General features: G+C 48.0%; 1 protein-coding gene across 1 annotated transcript in view; it reads right to left on the minus strand.

Moving 5' to 3' along the window:
- ZFC3H1 (zinc finger C3H1-type containing) overlaps nucleotides 1-26,294 on the minus strand; it is an 844,920-nt gene that overhangs the window by 12,250 nt on the left and 806,376 nt on the right. Inside the window, exons 32-33 of the mRNA XM_085652529.1 lie at nucleotides 4,406-4,507; nucleotides 4,029-4,068 (exon numbers count right to left, since the gene is read on the minus strand). Of these exons, the coding sequence (XP_085508655.1) occupies nucleotides 4,029-4,068; nucleotides 4,406-4,507 (142 nt within the window). The remainder of the gene's footprint in view (nucleotides 1-4,028; nucleotides 4,069-4,405; nucleotides 4,508-26,294) is intronic.

Below are 26,294 nucleotides of genomic sequence, written 5' to 3' on the forward strand. Positions count from 1 at the left end.
CACCCGTTTTCCTGCCCAAAGTGGGGGGTAGAACCAGTGGGACCAGTTGCTGAAAGCAGCAAATGGTCTGGGGAGGCTTACAGAGGTGGCATGCCTTTGAAGCTTCCCCTTCGTGAACCCTGCCCATCCTGGGGGAGACTTGGCACCTCGTCCCAGGATGTGCATTGTTTCAGGGGTCCAGAAACAGGTCTGTTGATGTCAGCCTAAGCAGCCACTCAGTCGGGACACTAGGGGTGGGTTCGTTTTCAGGGGGCATCTCTGTGTGCATTTTTCATTAAATCCCACACTGGCATCAGCGTGGGTTTAATGTGCTGAGAAGTTTGATACCAAACTTCCCAGTTTTTAGTGTAACCATTATGGTGCTGTGGAGTTGGTAATGACAAACTCCCAGCCCCATATACTCTTAATGGCCACACTGCACTTAAATGCCCAAGAATTAACTTGGCCACTGTAGGGGCACAGGGCTCATGCCCTTGTGCCCTCACCACTGGCATAGTGCACCCAGCTGGAGGGGTGGCTGACCTAGGCCAGGGCAGTGCTTTGTAGGCATGGCACACATGCCATGTCGACTTCTCACTTTGGTTCTGCACCAAAACACGCAGCCTGCAAAGGCAGTGTGTGAGTGTAGTGGTACAGGACCTCTAAGGGTGGCACAAAAAGTGCTGCAGCCGTTAGAGGCCTTCCCTGGTCACAGTGCCCTGGGTACCTGTGGTACCAGTTACCAGGGGCTGATGGTGGCCAGAGATGCCAGAGGATTTCTTTTGGGGGAAGAACACAGGCCCTGGGAACCTGATTGGCAGGGACCCAGGGCACACCAAGTAAAAGTGCATCAGTAGTCTGGCAAAAAGTGGGGTGGGTTACTGCAACAGAAACCCACTTTCCTACACCAGTGTCTTCTCTTGTGCTAAAACGTACTGGTCTCCCATTTTGCTGCTATGTCCTGAACTAGATCCCCTATAGGATGGTCAAGAAGCAAAATACCAGACTTCCACAGCAGAAATTCACTTCTAAAGCATTTTGCACCTGTTAATGCAACAACACTCCAAATGCCATCCCACATACAATACACTTTTATGGTTTTCCTCCACTGTGTTTTTAGAAGTGCTTATTAAAGCCATCATACTGACTGTAGCTTATTCAGGTGGCTGCCTTTCGTGTAACAGTTCAACCACTGGTGCAACCTCACACTGACAAAGCAACACTGACCTGACTCCTCAAATGAGCTCTCCTTCCAACGAGAGTAGTAATGCACTCAACTTCTGGGCTTATCACTGGAATCAGAAATTCCAAACATGTAATAGCCACACAAAGCATTATACTGTATGCCCAAAGTGAAAGGCATTACATTTAAGCTGGATATACTTCGCCTTTATTTACAAGCATTCTATTGGGCCTGTAAACTACAGAAATCTAGTGCTGCAGTAACATCCACCGTAAACATGAAGCTTCTGTAAAAATCCCCTTAGCCAGGAAGGTACAAGCCTCCAATCAGGCCTCTATGTTGCTGCCCCCAGGCTTTAGAATTCCCTTACATGGATCTTCCACTTGCAGCACTGTTTAGGTTTTTAGGAAACATTTGAACACATTGATTCAGTTTCTGGCCTAAATGGTTTGTTTATTGCGATTATTTAACTGTAATAGATGTTCAGTGCTCAGTCACCTTACAACAAGATTCACATTACATAAAAACAAATATCATACCCATATCAGCTATAGGAATGTTGGTTCTTTCAAAGTAGGCACTTGCTCACAACCCCAATACAGTCCTCTAACCATTCTTCTTCCTTGCAGACCCTATTTCAAGTTCATTCCAGAAAAGTAATTGATACTGGATATAATAACGCACTCTACATGGTGCTTCTAATTCATGTTAGTCTAGAATACATTTGAACATCAATGAAAGAAGTTTTAAGAATGGGATTATATCCTGGAATTTCAAGCCAAGCTGATTTACTATGTGGTGAGAATGACAACATAGCTTATTCCTTTATATTCATGTAATGTCTTTTTAGGTCTTTTATTATATGGAGGATATTTCTTGCTGAAATTTACTGATTAAACTAAAACAAATCTGTAAATGGAAAAGGACGTGTTTCTTGCCAAACTCTGTGCTCCACTAACATGAGCATCACTTATTTCCACTGTGAAGCCCTCTCACCTTAGTGCTGCCTGAAAATGGAGCTTATATTTCTCTACAACTTAGCAACACTACACATACAATCAGTTCATGACACTGATTGTGTTCTGAATCCAAAGCGGCAAGCAAGTTCATTGCCGCCAGCTGGTAGTTACCAAAGCAGCTGCTACAGTATTTATTCTAAAAAGGCTAACCCAGATGAAAGACTCACAATAATACTTAGAAATCTCTCTCAGATGACTGGTATCTCCTGACACTTCTCCATTGCAGCCTTCCCTATCAGCTCATACTGAAAAGCCATCCACAATGTGAAAGACTTGTGCCTTATATTAACAGTACCTATTAAGGCAAAATAAACAAGTATTTGCAATTTCACATTTGGGAGGAGGAACAGATAATGATGCTTGTTATCAGCGATGCGAGCAAATACATAGGTGCAGGCGCGCACACACGGGTGCAGAAACAAGGTGGAATAGGATGCACACACATGCACAACATATGCGACCAATGACAGCAATTTACTGAAAGGGGGGCTGAGATACTGTCGCATTGACGGACAGTGGCTTAATTACCCTTGCCTGACACCGAGAGGCACGCCATCCTCGCACGGATAGACTTGTGCAAAAGCAAAACATAAAACGGGAACAGACTTATTTTCCAAAAGACCTTCTGACAAATATTCTGATAGCCAGCACAAACTAACAAAAAATGCACTGCGTCCAACAAAACCAATATGTCGAACATGTGCTTCCATCTAACACGATATTTCAAAACACACGAAGCAACATTAAAAAACAAATGAAAACAAACGGGTGCTCTCACTTTCACAGACAAAAACACACTTAAAATAAACGCACACGAAAAACGTGAACCACCAGCCCCTCACATTACAGGTAGTTCCAGTTCCACAAGTTAAAGGCACGCACAAAGCCAAGCCACTGAAAGCAAATTCACATGTGTAAATTCAAAGAACCGATGAACAGCTGCAAGGAAAGAGGAGGAGGGGCCATCACAGCTGTGCCAGGAGAAAGCATGAAGGCGTTGTGAAGGTCAACAAAACAAGCATGCCACACCCCCAACAAAGAAATGTGATCTCGGGGAATAATTTAGAAAGAGAAGATAAAGGCATGCAAGCAGCGTGCGCGTCGCCGCTCCTTCCCGAGGCAATTCTCCTTGGAAGTTAACTTGTAAGAAAAGGTGGGTCATGCATTAGCCATTTCCAGGCTATGATTTTGGTATAAGAGACATAAGCCAATCCAAACTGGTGGGGTGGGTCAAACCTCACAAAGTACATACAACAGATCACCTGAAAGCACAAGCACTGCCTAGGCTTGAACTAAAAAAAATTATATTTGCCATAATCTTATAAATTGAACCTATTTGTATTTATTGGGAATATTTTCTTTACAGTTTTGCTAAACATGTAACTCAGCAGTTACACATCTGTGCCGAGGTAACCACTGCTCAAACCTAGAGTAATGAAAACAGTGTAATTACGGAGGAATTTCATTTCCTGGTATTTAGCCACCGGGCATACATCTCAATGTCAAAGTTGAATATAAGGCCAGAGTAGTAATCACTTACTTTCTCTTGATGCTTGCTCTCAGACCAAGCCAACTCAGTTGCCAACATTCCACAGTTCGTACATAGCCATGAAAGCAGCATTGTATTGCGGCCTCAAGCAGTTCTCAACTAAATCTGACTGTAACTGAATACATATTTAAATGTGTTTAAATAATAATCAAAGGCCATACCTTTAATTCTTTGAAAAGTGTACAATCATGTTGATTTTGTTTTTAAAAACCCATAACTATTGTGAAGATCTGTTGTAAGCATATTTGCTAACAGGTCCCTAGACAAACTATATGGAACCAAAACATAAGGTACCTACCTCTTTTTGTCCTTTAAGCAAGCATTCCACAGCAATAGCTCTATACAGAAAGAAAAACAGTGGTGAAACACAAACACGGATATTGATAACTCATAAAAAAAGTTGGTCATTTACACACGTTTGGCAATGATTTGATTTTTAAAGTATGCAAGCTGGGGGGAATGGAATCACAAAAGGATGACAAGTCACAAAATCTAAAAGGTTAAAGGAGCTAAAAATAGTAATTTGATTAGTAATTATTCACAAATAGACTCTGGCTTAAGTCTACTAAAGCTACAATGTCTACCCCAAAAAATCTGATAACCTTTTGTGGTAAATTACCCCATAAAGGAATATGTATTAAGCAAGAGAAAAGGTGTATGATTTTGTTACATTACATTTTCCAGATGGCCATGCACGATGGAATGTTATATGTAAACATCTTGGCTTGCAGGTTCAAGATATGATCGCTGTTTTCCAAACATTCTTCCTGAAGCATCCTACAAAGAAAGTTTTTTAAATTAATCTGAATAAAACATGGGTTGTCAACATTACCAGTTCTTCAAATGCAGCCACATTATTATGTATTTGTGGTCAACATTTTTTTTTAACTTTTCAAAGTGTTTTACTTAGCAGGCACAAACCAAAATGACATTGTGAAAATGGAAAAACAATGAAATTAAATGACCATAAACCCATAATGAAGAGTAGATTCCGAAATGACTTAAGAGGTCGATTTAAATAAAACAGTAAAAAATAAGGCAACCTGACTTCCCTAAATAAAGCTCTGAGAAAAATCTACAGCTGCAAGTACTTGCAACATAAAGAACAAGTTACTTACCTTAGGTAACAATATATTTGTAAGAGACATATCAGTTATGGATTCCTCACCTTGAAATTACCCCGAGGCATCAGACTGGATACGGCAAATCTTTCTTCAGCAGTACCCCTGTGCGCCGGTAGGTGGAATCGGTCGACTTTGCGCTTGTCGTTGGCGTAGTGATCTCTGGAATGACGTTGGGGTATCTACTTAAGACACCGCCCCTGCAAGCCGTCAGTTATTTATACAAAATTCCGCGCCACAGGCGCAGAGCCATCCAAGACACTGACCACTGGTGCACAAAACTAGGGCCCTGAAAGGGAGTCCCTTACCCTAGAAGTCAGTCCACAGAAAAGGGAGGATGGGAGGGGCGGTGGGGAATCCATAACTAATCTATGCCTCTTATAGATATATTGTTACCGAAGGTAAGTAACTTGTTCATCTGAAAGAGACTATTAATTATGGATTTCCCACCTTAGAATAGATACCCCCCCGCAATACCAACCCTGGAGATGGGTCTGCGAACGAAAGTGCTGGAGAACTGAAAGGCCAAAGCAGCAGTCTCTCCAGACTTGGCTGTCCAGGCAGTAATGTTTGATGAATGAGTGCAATGAAGCCCACGTGGCTGCCTGGCAGATTTCATGAAGGGGGATTGCATGTCCCAAAGGAGTAGTTATGTTAACTGGCGTTTGTATAGCGCATAATCACCAACAGGTCTCTTAGCGCTTCGGGGAGAGTGGCCAAGGACCACTGGCAGTTGCAGATACAACGCATGGAGGGTGCTTAAACTGTGTCCAGAGCCTCCCTGAACAGGAGCGTTTTGAGCACTTTCCTGAAGGGGAGGAGTGTGGATTCCTTGCGGAGGTGCTCAGGCAGTTGATTCCAGAGTTGTGGAACTAGGACAAAGAAAGCTCTGCCACCTTTGGATGCCATTTTGAACCGTGGATAGGCTAAGCGGCAAGCCTCGGATGACTGCAGTGTACGACCCGGCTTATAGTTTCCGCAGCGGACTCATTAGACCTGTGCAGGTTCCAACCGCAGTGGCGACTTGATTGGCCATGGAGAGATCGGCATCAATCTTGATGCCCAGGCTTTTTAAGACAGGTACTGGCATGGGGGTGGTGCCAAGCTCTTGAGGCCCGAAAAGGTCGCTCCAGGGATTGGTTTTGGAGGGGAGCACAATTGATATTTAGTGAATTAGCTTTCATCCAATTCACTGTATATCGGAGTAGGTTTTGCACAAGATCATGGGCATGAGGGGAGTTGTCAATCTGGATGATAATCCGTGTAGTTAAAGACTTGGTAGTCCTTGCGAGCTACAGCAGCTACCAGTGGCTGGAGGTATATGTTAAAAAGGAGCGGGGACAGTGCGGAGCCTTGGGGGAATGCCACAGGTGAGGGCGTCCCTGTCCGACACCTACTCGCCCAGCTGGACCCTCTGGAACCGTCCTGACAGGAAGGATTCAAGCCACTCGTGTGCCAACCCGCAGATGCCTAGGTCGGTGATTCGGTCCAGAAGCTGTACATGATTGACTGTGTTGAACGCCGCTGATCTGATGGATCTAACACAACCAGGGTGCTCGGTTTTTTGTAGTCAGCCTAGACTCTGAGCTCGTCGAGTACAGACAGCATCACCAGCTCAGTACTATCATGGGCACTGAAACCAGTCTGCCGCCCCTGGAGTAGCCGATGTTCCTCCATGAAGGACGGGAGTGTTTTGAGGAAATGTTGCTCCACAACTTATGCCAAGAAGGGGAGCTGGGCCTATAGTTCTTAAGATTGGCAGCATCTGCCCCTGGTTTCTTCAATAGGGGGGATGACCCTAGCTTCCTTCAGGTCGGAGGGTATGTAACCTGTCTCCAGGGAATGGTTTAATAGGGCGAGGATCTCCCTTTCTAGCCTGGGAAGGGCCAGGGATCTGCTGGAGAGCCCGATTTGACACGACTCATCAGAAGTGGCTGCCGTCGCCCTGGAGAAATGGGCGCCCAGCCCTACTGGAGGTTCCTTTTTCGCTAAGCAATAACAAGTTTTGATGCAAAGAACGACCTATCAAGAGATGGCCCACTTTTGCACGGCCCAACCTTTCTTGGCGGCAACAGACAACAAAGAGCTGATCATTCACCCGGAATTGATTTGTGCGATCCAGACAGAATGAAAGCCCACGTTTTGGATCCAGACGGTGGAGCCTCTCCTCCTCTTTAGAAGCATGCGGGGCGGGAAGAAGCTGGGTAAAGTCCTATGTGGAAAGAGTCTGTCCTATGTGAAAAGAGATAACCACTTTGGGAAGGAAAAAAGGCCTAGTGCGAAGGACAACCTTGTCCGGATGAACAGCCAGGAAAGGAGGTTTGGAAGAAAGAGCCTGAAGCTCACAACCTGCGAGCAGAGGTGATGGCAATCAAAAAGGCAGTTTTGATCATCAAATGCCTGATAGGACAGTTATGTAGCGGCTCGAAAGGAGCGCACATAAGGTAGGTCAGAACCAGGCTCCAGTCCCAATAGGCCATTACAAAAGGAATAGGAGGAAACAAGTGAGTAAGGCCCTTAAGGAAACAATTTACAATAGGGGACTTGAAAAGAGAAGGTTGATCTGGAAGGCTAAGAGGCCGAAATGGCCGAAAGATAGCCCTTGAGAGTGCCCAGAGCATTTCCCTGCTGGGCCAAGGAAATAATGAAGAGGAGAACCTCTGAAAGAAGGGCAGAAAGGGGATCCACAGCCTTAACATTACAGACTTCGAGAGGAAGGTCGTAAGCTGTCAACTGTTGCTGCTCAATCTCCATGCAGGGAGGTGGAGGCTGGACAGGTTCGGGTGGAGGACCGTCCCCTGCTGCTGCGACAGAAGATCCTCCCGAAGGGGCAGTCTGATCAGAGGATCGATGGCCATGTGCAAGAGCTCGGGATACCAGACTCTTCGTGCCGAGTCCGGAGCGAAAAGAATGACTTGGGCCCAGTCGCACTTGATCTTCAGCACTTTGGGCAGAAGTGGTATTGGTGGAGAGGCATATAGAAGTCCGCAACTCGACTCGCAACTAAAAGAATCGCCTAGCGAGTGCCGCCTTGGAAATTCCAACGTGCAGAACTGCTGACCTTGCACGTTCTCTTCGGTAGCAAACAGATCTAACCAAGGCTCTCCCCACTGCTGAAAGACCTTGCACCACCTCTGATTGAAGACGCCATTCGTAAGCCATCACGCACAGGTGGCTGAGTTTGTCCGCCCTGGTGTTCAGAGAACCAGCCAGGTGTTGAACCACAAGGGACATGCCCTGATGTTCCAGCCACTTCCAGGGACGAAGGGCCTTCTGACATAAGGTCCATATCTCACCCTGCCCGGTTTGTTGCAGTACCACATGGCGGTGGTGTTGTCCGTGAACACCTGCACTACTCTTCCTTTGACAGAAGGAAGGAATTCCTTCAGTGCAAGACGAATCAGCCGGAGCTCCAAAAGGTTGATGTGGAGCCTGGACTCCACCGGAGACCAGTGGCCTCTGATCTCCGCCTCCCCCATGTGGCCACCCCACCCCAGAAGTGATACATCTGTCACCACTGAACTCTGGCTGGGGAAGGGAGAGGGACCTGCCGTTGACCCCATCCTGGTTTGTTAGCCACCGCTGCAATTGGTGTGCAGTGCCCTCCGAGATCTGGACGCAATCGGAAATATTCCCCTGATGATGTACCCACTGGAACTACAGGTCCCACTGCAGAAACCGCATATGCCACCTGGCACAGTCCACCAGCAGGATGCAGGAGGCCATGAGGCCCAGTAGCCTCAGGGTCATTCTGAGAAACCCGGGAAAGAAGCTGAAAGATCAGAATCATAGCCCGAATATCCCGGACTCGCTGCTTTGGAGGATAAGCACCGCTGCAGTGAAAAGGAGCTTCTGAGAGGGAATCAGGTGTGACTTCGGCACGTTGACAGTGAACCCCCAGTGAATGCAGGTGGTCCGCCTTAGTCTGGAGGCGGGAGACGACAGACTGGGACAAGCCCGCCTTCAACAGCCAGTCGTCGAGATAAGGGAAGACTGAAACCCCTGATCTGCACAGATGAGCTTCTATAACCGCCATCCCTTTCGTGAACACCCAATGGGCGCTTGTAAGCCCAAAGGGAAGCACAGTAAACTGTAAGTGCTCATGGCCTACCGTGAACTGTAGGCAACGCCTGTGGGCCGGCAGCACGGGGATGTGAAAATAAGCGTCCTGCAAGTCCAACGCTACCATCCAGTCACCAGGGTCGAGGGCAGAGAAGACCTAAGCCAATGTCAACATTTTGAACTTCTCCTTCCAGATTAAGCGGTTGACGTTCCGGAGATCCAAGCTAGGATGCAGGCCCTTGTCCTTCTTGGGCACCAGAAAGTAGTGGCAATAACAACCACGACCTACTTCTGGGGCAGGAACTCGCTCGATGGCTGCCTTGGTCAAGAAAGCCGTAACTTCCTGGTGGAGAAGGGCCAAGTGAGCCTCTGATATGTGATGGAGACATCTAGCCACAGATTCCTTACCTCTGAACACATACCCAAGCAACACCATTCCCGGAGAAACTGTGGAACGGCTTAAACCAGAAAATCCTGCAAAACAGAGCGACCGAACAGGCCTCCTCTGCGAACCTGGAAATCCAGGCAGTAGCGCCTGGCAAACGTGTTCAGATTTGCCCACGTGGCAGCTTGGCAGATATCGGAAACGGGAACCCCACGCTGAAGAGCCGTGGTGGCCGCTTTTGCCCTGGTGGAAAGGGCCCTAAGCCTTCAGGAGGCTCTTTGCTAAGGCGTAACAGTTTTTATACAGAGGATAAACCATCGGGATATAGTCCTCTTATGGACAGCACAGCCCTTCTATGCACCCACATATCCTATAAAGAATTGGTGATCCACCCGGAACTCTGGTGCGATCGAGGTAGAACGCCAACGCTCTTTTTGGGTCCAGACAATGGAGTCGCTCCTCTTCCTTGGAAGGATGCGGGGGTGCATAGAAGGTGGGCAGGGTAACAGACTGTCCCAGATGTAATGTAATGTAAATTGTTATGTGTAAAGCGCTGACTGTCACTCCGTAAGGAGTATCCTGGTGCTGGTTGGAGGTGAGAGGGGGCCCTAGCAGTGCTAAATGAGTGCAAGCCAAAATGCATCTGGGGTGCCATATATCCATGTCTTCAAGGCCTTCCTGAATTGAGTTTCTGTATTTAGAAATCTCAGATTAGTTGGTAGTGCGTTCCAGGTTTTGGTCCCCAGAGCGGCCACGGTTTTTCCTCCTTTTGTTATACATCTGAAAATGGGTGGTTTCAGGAGGTTGGCTGAGGAGAACCAGAGAGTCCTGGTTGTGATGTAGGGGGAGAACCGTGCGGAGAGGTACTTGGGTCCTGATTTAAGCGTGGCTCTGTAGGTGGATGGGTTTTACCACCTTCGGCAGAAAAGATGCCCTTGTCTTGAGTACCACTTTTGTTCGGGAAGACAGTCAGGTAAGGACGCTGTGAAGATAGTGCCTGCAGTTCACTTACTCTCCTGGCAGAGTTTATTGCCACCAAAAAAGCTGTCTTGATGGTGAGCAACCACAGAAGGCAGTAATGCAGTGGCTCAAACGGTGCACACATCAGAAAGATGAGAACCGAATTAAGGTCTCACTGTGGCATAAATAAAGGCGAAGGAGGAAACAAAATCGGTTAACCCCGTCAAGAATATCTGCACCAGAAGAGATTTGAAGAGAGGAGGCTGATCAGGTAGCCAGAGGAAAGAGGAAAGGGCCAAAAGATAGCCCTTCAATGTGCCCAGAGTAGAGCCCTGCTGGGCCAAAGAGTAGAAATAGAAGGACTTCAGATAAAGGAGCAGATAAGGGATCAATAGACCGGTCTGTAAAATATTTACAACGTGCGTTCCATCAGCAGGTGTATACCGATTTTGTGGAGAGACGCCTAGCTACCAAGATAACCTCACAGACTTTAGTAGGAAAGTCGAAAGCTGTCAACTGTCGCTGCTCCATCTCCACACAAGGAGGCATAAAGTGGACAGGTTCGGGTGGAGAACCATGACCTTCTGCTGCGACAGAAGAATCTCCCAAAGGGGCAGCCTGACCGGAGGATCGATACTCATGTCTAGAAGCTTGGGATACCAAAGTCTCCGTGCCCAGTCCGGACCCACGAGATTAACTTGTGACTGGCCGCTACTGATCTTCTTGAGCATTCTAGGCAGGAGTGGCATGTGCGGAAAGGCGTATAGGAGGCCTGAGCGCCACTCGCGAACAGAAGCGTTGCAGAGACCAGACATTCTCAACCAGGTTTGGAGACAAACGACCACCGTCATGGAAATCACCCTGCCTAGCAAGTCAGTCGCCTCCAAGCCACATCTGATGGCAAACTTCTCTGCATCGCTCCAGTCTGAGATAGCTTGGGAGATTACAGCCCAGTTCTCCTCCGAGACTCAGGGCAGCACCTGCGCAACCGTATCCATTATGGAATGGGAGTAACGGCCCAAAAGGTATGTGGTGTTCACCGACCGCAATGCCAAAAATTCTTTCTGAAGTTCTCCAGTCTCGGATTCCCTGTCTGGGGGTGCGGAAGGGAACGAACCACGAGAAGTGGAAGCCTGGAACCTTCAAGCTTCGGGGGATGGGGTGGGTAGTGGTCACAAAGACACCTGTGCTGGGCTTGGACCAGGTACCCAGAGGATGTCTTTTAAGGCCTTGTTGAAAGGCAGTAGAGGTTTTGAGCTCGAGACCCCAGGCTGCAGGACCTCAGTAAAGACGTTAGTCTTGACCGCCACTGTAGGAAGCTGCAAGTCAAGGACCTCTGCAGCCCTACGCACCACCATGGCAAAAGATGCTTCCTCCTCCGTAGCCAGGGTAGGAGGGGAAAGCATGCCAGTCTGGGGAGGTGTCCAAATCACTGGCATCACCCAGTTCCTCGTACCAGTCCACATCCAGTTGGTGCAGGATTTCTAAGATATCTTGCTCAACCTCCCAATCCTCTTCTTCCATGCCTAACCCTTCACAATAGGGCAGGGTGAACGGCATGGAGCCGTACGACATCTGACTGACTCTGTATCATTGGGAATGAGGCTCAAGGAGGCGCTGCCGGTGCGCGCCTGCGACGCAGAGGACCTCGGCACCAGATGTGACGCTGGGGAGGGTTGCTGAAGAGGTGTGACCGGTGTCGGTCTGAACCCAGGAACGGGTCCAATAGGAGGCCTTGGCGCCAGGTCTGCAGGCATGGGAACCACGGGGTACCCTCTTTCTTCAGAGCCTGCAGGCCCGGAGGTGCGCCTGAAGGCTCAGTACGCCCAAATATGGCACACATGGCATCATAAAACTCTTTCAGATAGGCGGGGGTCACTCCCGGCCCCGGAAAAGGTTAACACGGAGCCGACCCAGGCACCCGCTCCGCAGAGCGGGGCCTCGAACACAGGTTTCTCCGCCGCATCGCGAGATGGGTGGAGCAAATTCGAAGCACACTTTGTCTTGTGTTTATTGTGGTGCCTCTTACCTGACTTCGATGAAGAGGACTTAGATTCATGAATGGTGCTCAGACCTTCATCTAGACTGAGACCTGGACCGGGATAGAGACCGACGAGACAACCTCCGTGGTGCAGGATGCCGGGCCGCAAGAAGGTTTAGGGACCGCTCCCTCAAAGCATTTGGCGTTACGGCCTGGTAGTCTGAGCATGAATTGGGAGTTGTGGTCACACTTCAGGACAAAGACACTAATTGGGGGTCCGTGAAATGACATGGCACAATGACAGACGCCGCACGGCTTGAACGCCGAAGTCTGCTTGTTAGACATGACTCCCAACACCAACGAATTTGACAAATAGTCGAAAAAAAGTCCGTCAATAAAATAGCAGGGGGTAGCTCTCTTCAATGGATCGTCGCTGTCTGGCGTGGAAAGAAAAGAACTAACGTCAGTGCGCCGGAGAGGCGGTTATATTGACGAAACTGACATCACGACAATGACGCAGACGATGTCACGTGGAGTCAACCGACGCCATCTACAGGCGTGCAGGGGTACTGCTAAGTAAAAATCTTCCAGATCCGGCCAGACGCCTGTAAGTTCAAAGGTAAGGAATCTGCGGCTAGATGTCTATCAGATACAGGTAACCAACGGGCGCTGAGCGCACTGGACATCTATAAAGCGAATTATCATCTCCTGGCAAACAGACAAAGGTGCTCATCTTTGCAGGGCACCAGAATAAAAAACATCTAGCCTGGCACCTGGGCAGCATGACCGTTCATGCAGTCAGAAAATAGAACTATCTGGGAGATTGGTTTACTGAAAATTCCAAACCCACGGCACATGTGAAGTCCTTGAAAAAGAAAGGAGCAGCAATTATTCACGCCATCAACCAACTTAATTAGATACTCTGCAGTTCGTCTGTCGCTCCCATACTCAGGGTTATGAATGCAACTCTTCTCCCAGCCTTGTGGTATTGGCAACTTGCTTATCCAAGAGTCTTAGGTTCTGTCTTGGAGCAAATCCAATGTACCACCTATAGGAAAAGATTTCAACAGCCAAGTTATGCTCGCTGGTCAAGACTAAGACTGGAATTTGGCCATGTGATTCAGTCTGTAGACTGTAAAATATTGCATCAGGACAACAAACGCCATCACAAACCCACTAAAGGCTCATCTGAAATTTATCTTCTAGACACCAAAATATTCAAGGTCCAAGCTAAAGGGCACTATTGCATCCCTCTAAATAGAGGAATCAGCTGTACGGTTGAGGCATACACAGCCTGGAAAACAATTATAAACAGGTAACTGAGGGAAACGTCAAGCGAGCAAGATCTAAGGTGACTAGATAACTCTGCTCCTTTTCAGACTTGAACAACTCCTATCTGGAAGGGAAGCCGCAACCATACTTCCTGGAAGCCATAAATGCGAAGACACACAAGGAGACCCTATCTATGAGCGTTCTAGTGCTACCAGTGACACTTCAACCCAGCTTGGGGTGGCCTAGGTGGAACTGGGGACTGCAAGTTGTGCAGTAAGACACTAAGCATGGCTGCACCAACTATGCTGGTGCCCCAAATTACACACTCAATGAAGATTACTGCTAAAGCTGATTTTTCCCACAAAAGGAGTATGCACGCGCCAGGAAGCATCCTCACTATGTTTTTACACACTCATCAATGAACTTAGGTCAGAGCTCTATCCGCTCCTGAAGGTGCGAACTGCCGAAAGAAAGTTCATAAATTGATAACCCACTCTATCCTCCGATCTGGACCGACCTGCAGCCCAGGTGTGCTCGATGCAGTGAAACAAACAGGGAATGGGATTGTGCACAGCATTTCTAATCCCGGACCAGGATTTAATCCATTGTGAAGGATAACTGTGGAGCGGGGTTTTAATCCAACACTTTAAGCTTAGTTTTTAGTAAATCTTTGAATTTTACCAAAGTCTTTGATATTAAATCTCGCTGTTCTGCTTTTGTACACGTTATGGTTATATTGAACTACGTTTACTTACACAAAGGTACAAGTGTAAAGCATTCAAACAGCACCAGAAACATTGAAAAAGACATCAAAGAAACCGGACACCAATTTATAAAAAGAGACTATTTTTAGAAACCACAACAAAAACATCCACCAAAGGATTCCAGAGACATAGAATTTACAAGGTATAGGCAATCCGATTATTTCAATTGATCGCAAACCAGCATTGGCAAATTCTAGTGACTAGTCCCCAATAATGTAAGACTCTCCTTCAACCCCCACCCAGGTCGAACAGTCGCCCAGAATACCCACACCGACTTAGAGACTGAGCAGCGACTCACCCTGCTTGAAACCCAGATAGCAACTATAATCCAAGGTTTTAGCGCAATCCTCATCAACCCCGCCGTGCTCCATAAACCTCTGCGTATCCCCGCCCTCCCCACGTATACTCAACAAAGACCCTCAAAGGCCCCCCACCAGAGATGGATCGCTACCCCCCTCTCCAAGCAGACACAGAGACCCAAATGACCCAGAGATGCAATATCAGAGTGAAGCAGCAGACCTCGCCTCCTCGTACGACAACCCCATTACTGTCGCCCTCCAATCCAAAATCCAGGTGATCACTGGACTAGGCAGAGATCAGGCCCTTCCGAAATCCCCCAGACCCCAGGCAACTCGGACTATCATACCCACAGCCCCCAGTGCAAAGAAACCCAAAACAGAGATGACCCCCCACCAACTGCATGCTCATAAACTGCAGTTCAGCCACCAAGCATGCCACAGAGCTAGCGGAATCCATCCTCACTCACGACAAACATAGCATTCATCACTGAAACCTGGCTAAATGATTCCTCCCTATCTTTTCTGGACTCTCTTGTCCCCCAGGCTTTACAATCACCAAAAAAGATAGAAAAAACCAAAGCGGATGAGGCATAGCAATCATCCACAAAAACACTATTTCCGTGATGGAAACAGACTCCTTTAACTACAACACCTTTGAATGCCTAACCGTCAACATTAACACTAGAAACAACAAAACACTAATCTGTCACCTTATCTACCACCCCCCAGGCAACACCACCACATTCACTGAACACCTGTCTAACCTAATTGCATACTGCTCTCTCAGAGATGCAAACAATTTAATTCTGGGCGACCTCAACCTACACTGAAATGAAATGAAGAAAACAACCTGCTAATCCAGAACCTGAACGAGCTGCTACACAACAACAACCTTACCCAACACTGCATAGGGGAAACTCACAACAAAGGAGCAATCCTAGATGCCATTATCGCCAAATGCGACGCAATCACAATAAACCACACCCTACCCGTGGATTGGTCAGATCACCACTTAATACTCTTCCACCTAACTCAACCAATCACTTTCCAACCCCCCACCCAAGAGCCTCCCAAATGGACCAGAAACCTCACTCAGATCAACATGACTGACCTTGAAGAAAGGGTTAACTTTTTCCTCACCTCCTCCGCAGACAATTATCCACCACTGAACTCACTGCCCACTACAACACAACCTTGACATCCATTCTAGTATCCCCACTGAAACTAAAAAAAAAAACAGGATCATCCCATCTAGATCCTGGTTCAAGACGGACATTAATAACGAAAGGAGACAACTTAGAGCTGCAGAAAGACTATGGAGGAGCAACACCTCCGCAAGCCTACTCGAACAAAGCAGCAGCCCGAAGGAAGTTCAAAAAATACATCAGCAGCGAGAAATCCACCTTTTTCTGCTCTGCCCTGGACAACGCAAAAAATAGGCCCAACAAACTGTTTAAAATCATCAAGCAACAAACCTCCAAGCCCCTCCAATCCTCAATGCGGGCCTCTATAGAATTGTATGAAAACTTCGCTGTCTTCGAAAAAAAAATCACCAAGATTGAGCTCTCACTAGACATCAAAGCCAAACCCGGCTCCAAAAGCTTGCCCCCAGTGACAAATCCCAGAAGCAGAGATCGTCAAGCTGATTTCCACCTCCAAACCCGCCTCCCACGTCCTTGACCCTATACCCACCCAACTGACCAAAAATCTGAAACTCCATTGCCCCTTTCTGGTGCAGAATCATAAACCGCTCCCTGGAAACCGGCATCATACCTGAATGCCTCAAAGTTGGACAAGTCACACCGCTACTAAAAAAAAAGAAGAAGAAAACCCAGGCCTTGACTCAAAGGACTTGAATGACTTCAGACCGGTCTCCAATCTCCCCCTCCTTTCCATAATCCTCGAAAAATGTGCCCTCTTGCAGCTGACACAGCACATGGACAACATCAAGCTTCTGGACCCCCACCAATCGGGGTTCAGAAAAGGCTATAGCACCGAGACCGCGGTCCTCAACATCACAGACAATATCCACAAATCCTTTGATACTGATCAATGCTGCCTACTCATTGTCCTTGACCTATCGGCAGCCTTTGACACGGTTGATCACCAATTACTTATCAAGGCTCTACAAGAAAGGTTTGGTGCCGATGAGGTGGTCCTATGCAGGTTCTCCTTCTTACACAGCCGCTCACAAAGGATAAAAATCAAAAACTTTACCTCCGACCTACACCCCGTCAGCAGAGGCATCCCCCAAGGCTCAGTGCTCTCACCACAACTGTTCAAAATATACATGGAACCCCTCACCACCATTCTTAAAAATGGCAACATCCCTTTCCACCTTACTGCGGATGACATCCAGATCTATATAGAAACCTGCTCCTTAGATGACATCCACAGACTAAATGACACTCTAAAAGAAATCCAACATTGGCTGTCTCTAAATCACCTAAAACTCAATCTAGACAAAACCGAGATCCTCCTCATCTCCAACAAAGAAGAGAACCCTCAAATTGCAGAATGGCTAAAAGTGATGGATACTCTCAACGGGAATCTCACTCTGGCAAACTCCGTAAAATCACTAGGAATCACCCTAGACCCAAAACTCAACATGGCCAAATACATCAAAAACTCCACCAAGTGTGCCTTCCTCAATCTGAAGCTACTCAACAAAATTAAACAATTTATCCCCACCAAAGATCTCAAACAAGCCACCCAATCACTGGTACTATCCAGACTGGACTATGGGAATGCAACCCTCACTGGTACAACAAAATCCCACCTAGCTCCCCTCAAAACACTCAACGCAGCGGCCAGCATGGTCACTGGAATTAAGAAATACGATCACATTTCACCAGCACTCCGAGAACTAAAACGGCTCATAGTCGAACTGCGGACCAGGTTCACAACTGCCTGCCTTACGAACAAAGCCCTACATACAGGAAAACCAGACTACCTGGCCACCAAACTCAAGAGGGCAGGTCAGACTAGAAACCTCAGGAGCTCAAATACCCTACTTATCATCCCAATGAAAACATGTAAACAAAAAACCACTGCACGATCCTTTGCCGGAAACGCACCCAAAATCTGGAACTCAATCCCAGCAGATATCAGAACTATCTCGTCCTTCACAAAATTCAAAAAACAACTAAAAGTACTTTTTCTCAACCGCTCCCTCCCAAGGCGATAGCCGCCACCTCAACGCAAATCCCTACTTGCCGTTGCCCCCTGACACTATCACAATGTCCTACCTCCTACCGGCTCTCTGACCACCTCCTGTTCCTCCCGTCCTAAGGGTTCATCCCAAGACAAAGTGCACTAATCAAGGTTATCTCTGGTCACAAGTACTACCTCAATACTGCACAGCACACTTGGACCTCCCTATCCTATAGGTATAACACTGCTTTCTAACCTCCTCCTGTTCCTCCCCCTCCCCTTAAAGGTTCATCTCAAGTCAAAGTGCACTAATCAAGGTTATCTCTGGTCACAAGTACTACCTCAATACTGCACAGCACACTTGGACCTCTGAACCTATATGTATAACACTGCTCTACCATATGACTCTTGTGAAAAACTGCTGTGGTTCAACCCAAGACAACGTGCACTAATCAAGGCTATCTCAGGACTTGTGTACTACCTCAATACTGCACAGCACACTTGGACTTCCGAACCAATATGTATAACAAGACAACGGGCCGCAGTATCCAGCCCACAGGGGATGGTAAACTTTGCTGCGTCTCTCACTTCGGCAACTGCCCGAGAGAGTACGGACCGGGCCTCCTCCGGGCACTGAGTGGTTGTAACGGCCCAACAGACATGCGGCGTTTACCGACCACAGTCCCAAGTTGGAGGAAGAAAACATCTTCCCAAGATGGTCGAGCTTTTAGGATTCCCCATCAGGTGGAGCGTTAGGAAATGCATCCAGCGGAGGGGGAGGCTTGGACCACCAAGCTCTCAGGGGTGGGGTGTTGGGAGAGGAAAGTGGGGTCGTCTGGGCCAAGCGGTGGCATCGGGCAATCATCCTATACACAGGAGCTCCTGTGTTGGGCCTGGACCGGGTGCCCAAAAGGATGTCTGTTGGGGCTTCAATTACGGCAGCAGGGGCTCCTAAGAGCTCGCTGCCGGTTGAAGCACCTCTGTCAGGAGGTTAGTCCTGACTGCCACTGTAGGTAGCATGAGGCTGAGAGCCTCGGCTGCCCTACCCAACACCACTGCCTAAGTCGCTCCCTCCTCCGTAGCAATGGTAGGAGAAAACCACATGCCAAGGTCTGGTGAGGTATCCAAACTACTGGCTTTCCCCAGTTCCTCTCTCCAGTCCGGTTCATAACCTAATAACCTAACTCATCAGTTAAAGGGTCTCCAGACCTCTACCAGTCCTCCTCACCCTCCTCTGGCGGCCAATCTGGTCTCAAAGAGCCAGGGTAGAACAAGGGCACAAAAGTAACCATCGGCGCTTGATCCGGAGGCAGTCTGTGCCAGTCCGGCTCGGTCTACCTCGACGTGGAGGTCGGGGTCAACGTCGGCTGGGGACACAGCAGATGCAGGCTACCGACGTGGTGCCGGTGGAATTGGCGCTGTGCGAGGTGTAACAAGTTAGACCAGCGCCGATCCGGATCCAAGCCTGGATCCAAGGGGACCCTGCGGCGCCGAGGCCAGAGCCGTTGGCATCGAAGGCCCAGGGTCCCTAGCCGAGTCCGCGGGGCCAGATGGTGCGCAGGTGGAGTCAGGCTGCCCAAAGAGGTCGTGCCATGCTTTGTAAAATTGACGAAGCTGGGCAGGGGTCGCTCCAGGTCCCAGGGGGTGGGGGGGAACGCATAGTTGACCCTTTAAGCTCTGCACGTGGAGCCGTGAGAGGGGCGCCACCCCTCGTCACGCCAGCCGACAGATGGGGAGAAGTTGAAAAGCGACAATGCTTCTTCGACTTACCGGAGGAGTGCGAAGAATTGGAAGATTGGTGTTAGTGGTTGCTCTGCGACCGGGACCTCTACTTCCCACGCGACCGGGACCTAGACTTCCCACGCGACCGGGACCTAGACTTCCCACGCGACCGGGACCTCGAGCGGCGCGCAGCGTACTGCCGGCCCTTGAGAAGCTTTTGGGACTGCTCCCATAAAGACTTCGAGTTCATGGTCCAGCAGTCGGAACATGACTTGGAGTCGTGGTATAGGGTTCCAGACAGAACAGGCACACGCGGTGCAGATCCATCACCGACATCAACCGTCGGCAGGAACCACAAGCCTTGAAACAGGGCATCCCTGACATGCACCAGAAGTCGAAGACTCAAAAACTACCGACAAAAGTTGGCAAAAAGTCAGTCAAACAGTGACTGGAGGTACCACTCTCTCCGGATAGGCGCAGTCTGGCGTGGAAAATAAAAATAAAATAAAGGACATCAGCGTACGAGGGCGGCGTCTAAGTAGCTACCGTGACGTTATCCAGGCGGCCAAGACACCAACGAAGAACGTGGAACTGACAGACGCCACCTTTCGACGTGCGGGGTACTGCTGACGAAACAAGCCTGGCGGTAATTCTAAGGTATGGAATCCATAACTAATGGTCTCTTTCAGATCAATTAAAACCAACATCGGTCTCTCTAAACTCACAATAGTTATTTCTGATGTTTCCCAAGGCTCAATTCTCTCCCCTTACCCTTTCAATCTCTTCATGGAACCCCTTACAATCGTCCTGAAGCAAGCAGGGGTCAAATATCACCTATACGCTGATGACACTCAACTCTACTACAAAATCAAATCACCCAGTGAAATCCTACATCTCAACGCCACACTAAATCAAGATATAGACTTGGTTCAATTCAAACCACCTAATGTTGAACCACAACAAAACTGAATCACTACTGTTATCTCCAAAAAAATAACCTTCTACCAATCTAAGAATGGCTCAAGAACCTGGATGCCCTAAATGTATCTCACTTTGTTCCAATTCTGTAAAGTCCTTAGGCATCACCTTGGACAAAAACATGTCAATGAAGGATCACATTAAAAACTCAGCCAAATGAGCGCTTTACACAAACCCCTCTAAAAAAATCAAACCGTTCATTCACCCAGAGGACCTTACGACAGTAGTACAATATCTAGCCGTCTTTAAACTGGACTATGGGAATGCCATCCTTATAAGGAACTACAAAAATTCACCTCGCCCCACTAAGAACAGTTCTCAACAAGCCGGTCCGGCTCTTAACAGGGTTTAAACAGTTTGAATACATCAAAACGGCACTCAAGATATTCAAGTGGTTTCCCATCGAAGGAAGATGTATTTACAAGACTGATGGCATCACCAACCTAGCTCTTCACACACATACTCCCCCCCCCCCCCCCCAAACTACCTACACAAACTTACGAAAGCAGGAAGAACCAGAACTCTGAGAAGCTCCTATTCACTTCTCATACCTCCCAAACTGAAAAGGAAATCCACCCAGATTCGCGCTCTCTGGAGATGCACCCAGAATATGGAACTCACTTCCAAGAGATCTACGATGCAATCCCTACTTCTGCTTCAAAGGGACCTAAACTCCTTCTCCTCAACTAACGCTTTAACACACTCTAATCGAACTGTGTTCCAATACCTCACTTTCTTATGACCAGACCCTTTGCCACAGCCGGCTGGATGATATTTTCAGTTGCGTTATGTCATTTACTCCTTCAACTCTTGCTGTTCTAATTGTCCGCATACTGTAACCACCCTTACTGCATAATCAATTCCCTTTTTCTCCATTTATACATGTTTTTGAACCTAGGGTCTTGAATGAACTGTAAAGCCTATTTTTAAGTAAAGCGCCCTATTACCTTTGGTCCAGCAAGTGCTATATAAAACCTATAAATAAAAATAATCCTTCGAAGTAATCTTGAAAGACTAAATTGTTGATGGTACTGTCTTGCAGAGATAGAAAGACCTAAGTAACACACCATAGTCTGGCTTTCCTTGAACCGTTCAAATACTTAACGGTCTTTCTCACCAAACAGGTGAAGTTGAATGGCATGTCTACCAAAGAAGCCATTGGATCTCATTCAAGCGTGAGAGCGAAGCATCACAATAGAGCAGATTACCCTGCCCAAGCAGTTTGTTGTACCCAGTCCTAATTGGATGATGTATTTGGCTGCATCCTGACCATCCTCAACGTTCTGAGTCAGGCTGACCAGGAATTTCTTGGGGACTACCGGAAATCTCTTGCAACCATCTACCATAAAGCATGGGAATATCTCCCAATCAACCAACTGACATTCACTCATCAGAGAGCTAGACTGGCTGAAGAAAGGAATATGCTACTTACCAGTATGCATATGTTCTTGGCATGTAGAGCTGCAGAGTTGTACACTTAGCATAGATCGCCATCTGGTGTTGGGCCCGGATGTTTGCAGTTTGTTTTTATTCTTTGGACAGTCTTTGGAAGTCACGAGTTCGGTGACTCCTCCTTCGGTCCGTACTGCGCATGGGCTTCGGCTCCATCCTCAGATTGTTTTTCGCCAACAGGGAAATGATGGAGCGTAGTAATAACAGTGAGAAACCCATGTGTGTTGTATCTAAATAAGATGGACTGGAACGGATACAGGTAGCCGGGGAGGCGGTTGGGCGTGTACAACTCTGCAGCTCTACATGCCAAGAACAGATGCATACTGGTAAGTAGCATATTCCGTTCGAGGCATATGAGCTGCAGATTGTACACTTAGCATAGATTATATAGCAGTACCCAACCTTAGCGGTGACCACCGGTATCCGTTGCAGCGGTTTGAAATAGTGTCTTTAGTACAGCCTGGCCCACACTAGCTTGTTGCTTGGAATGCACGTCTACACAGTAATGTTTTGTGAAGGTGTGTGGCGTTGACCATGTGGCTGCTTTGCAGATGTCATCTAAGGGTATGTTCCCTAGAAAAGCCATAGAAGCCCCTAACTTTCTAGTAGAGTGGGCTTTAGGTGGAACAGATAATGTTCTTTTTGCCTTTTGATAGCAAATTTGTATGCACTTTACAATCCACCTAGCTATCCCTGATTTAGAGATGGGGTTGCCTTTATGCGGTGGAGAGAAGGAAACAAACAATTGTTTAGTTTTCCTGAAAGGTTGTGTTCTCTGTATGTAGTACAGTAAAGCCCTCTTAACATCAAGTGTATGTAGAGCCCTTTCCGCAACAGATTGAGGTTGCGAGAAAAAAACAGGTAATTCCACCGATTGATTGAGATGGAAGGGGGAAATGACCTTGGGCAGAAACTTTGGATTTGTACGAAGTATCACTTTGCTGTGATGTATTTGCAAGAAGGGTTCCTGTATAGTAAACGCTTCACTAACCCTTCTAAGGGAAGTGATAGCTACGAGGAAAGCGGTTTTCCAGGTGAGGAACTGTAGCTCACATTTATGCATTGGTTCGAAGGGCGGACCCATTAGCCTTGTAAGAACTACATTTAGATTCCATACAGGGGAAGGTGGTGCCCTGGGAGGAATTACTCGTTTAAGGCCTTCCATAAAGGCTTTAATAGCGGGCACTCTGAACAGTGATAAATGCTGTCTGTTTTGTAGGTAAGCAGCAATCGCTGCTAGGTGTAGGCGTATGGATGAATATGCCAGGTTACACCTTTGAAGATGGAGTAGATAGCATATGATGTGCTGTATGGATGCATCTAAAGGGTTGATTGTATTGTTACGGCAGTAAACAACAAATCTCTTCCACTTTGCGGCATAGCATGCTCGAGTGGTAGGACGTCTGGCTTCCTTGATAATGTTCATGCAATCAGGGGGAAAGTTAAGGTACCGAAATTCTAAGATTTCAGGACCCAGCACGCAAGGTTGAGCTGAGCTGGGTCCGGGTGCCTGATTTCTCCATGGTTCTGAGTTAGGAGGCATGGGGACAGGTGCAGTTTTTGATGTGGTACCACCGATAGCTGTAATAGTGTGGTGTACCACGGCTGTCTGGCCCATGTTGGGGCTACCAGAATGAGTGTGAGGGAGTGCTGTTGTAGCTTCCTGACCACTAATGGAATTAGCGGGAGAGGTGGAAAGGCGTATGCAAATTTGCCTGACCAGTTCATCCATATCGCATTGCCTTTGGACAACGGGTGTGGGTATCTGGCGGCGAAGCTTGGGCATTTTTTGTTTTTGTGGGTGGCGAAGAGGTCTATCTGAGGATGCCCCCACTTGTGGAAGAATGGGCGAAGAACTTGTGGATGCAGTTCCCATTCGTGTAGTTGTTGCGTTTGTCTGCTGAGCAGATCTGCCATGGTGTTTTGTACGCCTGGAACGTGCTGTGCCAGGAGAAAGATGTTTTGAGGAATTGCCCATCTCCATATGCTCTGGGCTAAGCGGGAGAGCTGGGGAGAGTGTGTCCCCCCCCTGTTTTTGAATATAATACATTGCAGTCATATTGTCTGTGCGAATGAGGACTGCTTTGGCTGAAATCTGTTTTTGAAAGGATTTTAGGGCTAGAAAGATCGCCAAGAGCTCCAGATGGTTGATGTGGAGCGACTTTTCCTGTGGCGTCCATAGACCTTGCATTGTGAGGTGTAGGTGGTGCGCTCCCCAGCCGGAGAGCGATGCGTCCGCTGTTAGAATCACCTGAGGAACCGGGTCCAGGAACGGCCGCCCTTTGGAAAGGTTTGTGGTGTTCCACCACTGCAGAGAGTGATGGGTGCAGTCGTCCACCAACACCAGATCCGTCAGCTGTCCTTGGGCCTGGTTCCACTGTTGTGCTAGGCACTCTTGGAGTGGACGCATGTGGAGTCTTGCATGGAGCACTATAAAGATGCAAGATGCCATCATCCCTATGAGCTTCATAAACACTCTCGCTGGAAGAGTGCTGAGGAAGGAACGTTTGGCGCAAGGCTTGTATGCTTGCGATTCTGGCTGAGTTTGGATAGGCAATACCTTTGGAGGTGTCTATAGTGGCCCCGAGATATTGCTTTGTGTGAGATGGTTCGAGGTGGGACTTTTGGTAGTTCACAGTGAAGCCTAGCTGGTGGAGCAGTTGGATGGTGCTGTTTGTATGTTGCACGCATTGGTGGTAGGACGCGGCTTTTATCAGCCAGTCGTCTTAGTAAGGGAAGACGTGAATATGTTGACGTCTGAGGTGTGCTGCTACTACTGCTAGGCATTTGGTAAACACCCGTGGTGCGGTGGTGACCCCGAAGGGGAGAACTGTGAACTGGTAATGTTGACCGTCCACCACAAACCTGAGGTACTTCCTGTGAGAAGGGTGTATTGGAATGTGAAAGTATGCGTCTTTCAGATCCAAGGTAGTGAGAAAGTCTCCTTGACAGAGGAGCGGGAGGACCTGTTGTAGGGTGACCATGTGGAAATGGTCTGAATGTATGTATGCATTTAGAGGCCGGAGGTCCAGAATGAGCCTCAGGGTCCCGTCTTTCTTTGGTATCAGGAAATACAGAGAGTAGACCCCTAGATTTTGCTGATTGACGGGGACCTGCTCTATAGCGTGTTTTTGGAGGAGGGAGAGCACCTCCTGTTTGAGCAGTGTGGAATGTTCTTGAGACATTGGACGGTGCCTTGGTGGGATATTGGGCGGGGTAGATGTTAGCTCGAGACAGTACCCTGACCGAATAATTTGGGTCACCCATTTGTCCGATGTTATGGACTCCCATGCGTGGATAAAGTTTTGCAGTCTGCCCCCGACCGGAGTGGGATGGTCTGGGGGGAGGGAAGGGGAGTCATTGTGCGGGCGGGGTGGCAGAACGGGTGGTGTTAGTTTTGCCCCTGCCCTTATTGTTGTTGCCCTTGTATCCAGCCCTTTGGTAGCCCTTCGAGAAGGTATTTTGAGGAGGGGACTTGTAGGAGGTAGAGGCGCTATCGGTGGAGTAGCCTCTACCTGTGCTACGAAAGGATGAACGCCAAAAGGAGCGTTTAGGGGTCTGTGATTGTAACGCCCCCATAGACTTTGCTGTGTCCTTTTTCATCTTTTCTAATGCTTCGTCTACCTTTGGCCCAAAGAGATTTTGTTGGTCAAAGGGGTGATTTAGTATGGATGCCTGGACTTCTGGCTTGAACCTTGAGATCCTGAGCCAGGCATGACGACGAAGCAGGACACTAGTATTTATGGCTCTAGAAGCAGTGTCCGCTGCATCGAGGGCACATTTAATGGAGGTGTTAGTAATTAGCTTTCTTTCCTGTATCAGGTCATGAGCTTTACGTTTGTGTTTTTCCGGGAGGTGCTGCATAAGAGCCTCAAGCTCATCGTAGTGTGCTCTGTCATAACGCGCAAGCAGTGCTTGTGTATTCGCAATGCGCCAGATGTTCGCGGCTTGCGAGGCGGTGCGTTTACCAGACGCATCTAGGAGTTTCGATTCCTTATCTGGCGGTGGGGCCTCACCTGAGGACTGGGAGTTAGACCGCTTTCTAGCTGTGGACACAACTAGGGAATCTAATGGAGCAGGGCCCTTAATGTATGTAGGGTCTGTGGGTGCCGCCTTGTACTTTTTTTCTATTCTAGGGTTTAAGACCCTGGCCCTGACAGGGTCTTTGAACACCTCTGCAGCATGCTTGGTGACACCCTTAAGCATGGGCAAGATGGCTGTGGACTTATCCTGAATATCAAATGTATCCAGTAAGAAGTAGTCTTCCACTGGTTCACTATGCAGTTCCACCCCATGGTATTGTGCTGCTCTCTGCACTAAGTGGTGAAACCCTAGTGAGTCCTCTGGGGGAGATGGCCTGGATGGGTAGAGGTCATCTTGAGGCACATCCGGTATGTCAGGGTTTTGGTAATCTT

This window comes from Triturus cristatus, chromosome 4_1 (assembly GCF_964204655.1).
Source record: "Triturus cristatus chromosome 4_1, aTriCri1.1, whole genome shotgun sequence".
NCBI classification, from domain to species: Eukaryota; Metazoa; Chordata; class Amphibia; order Caudata; family Salamandridae; genus Triturus; species Triturus cristatus.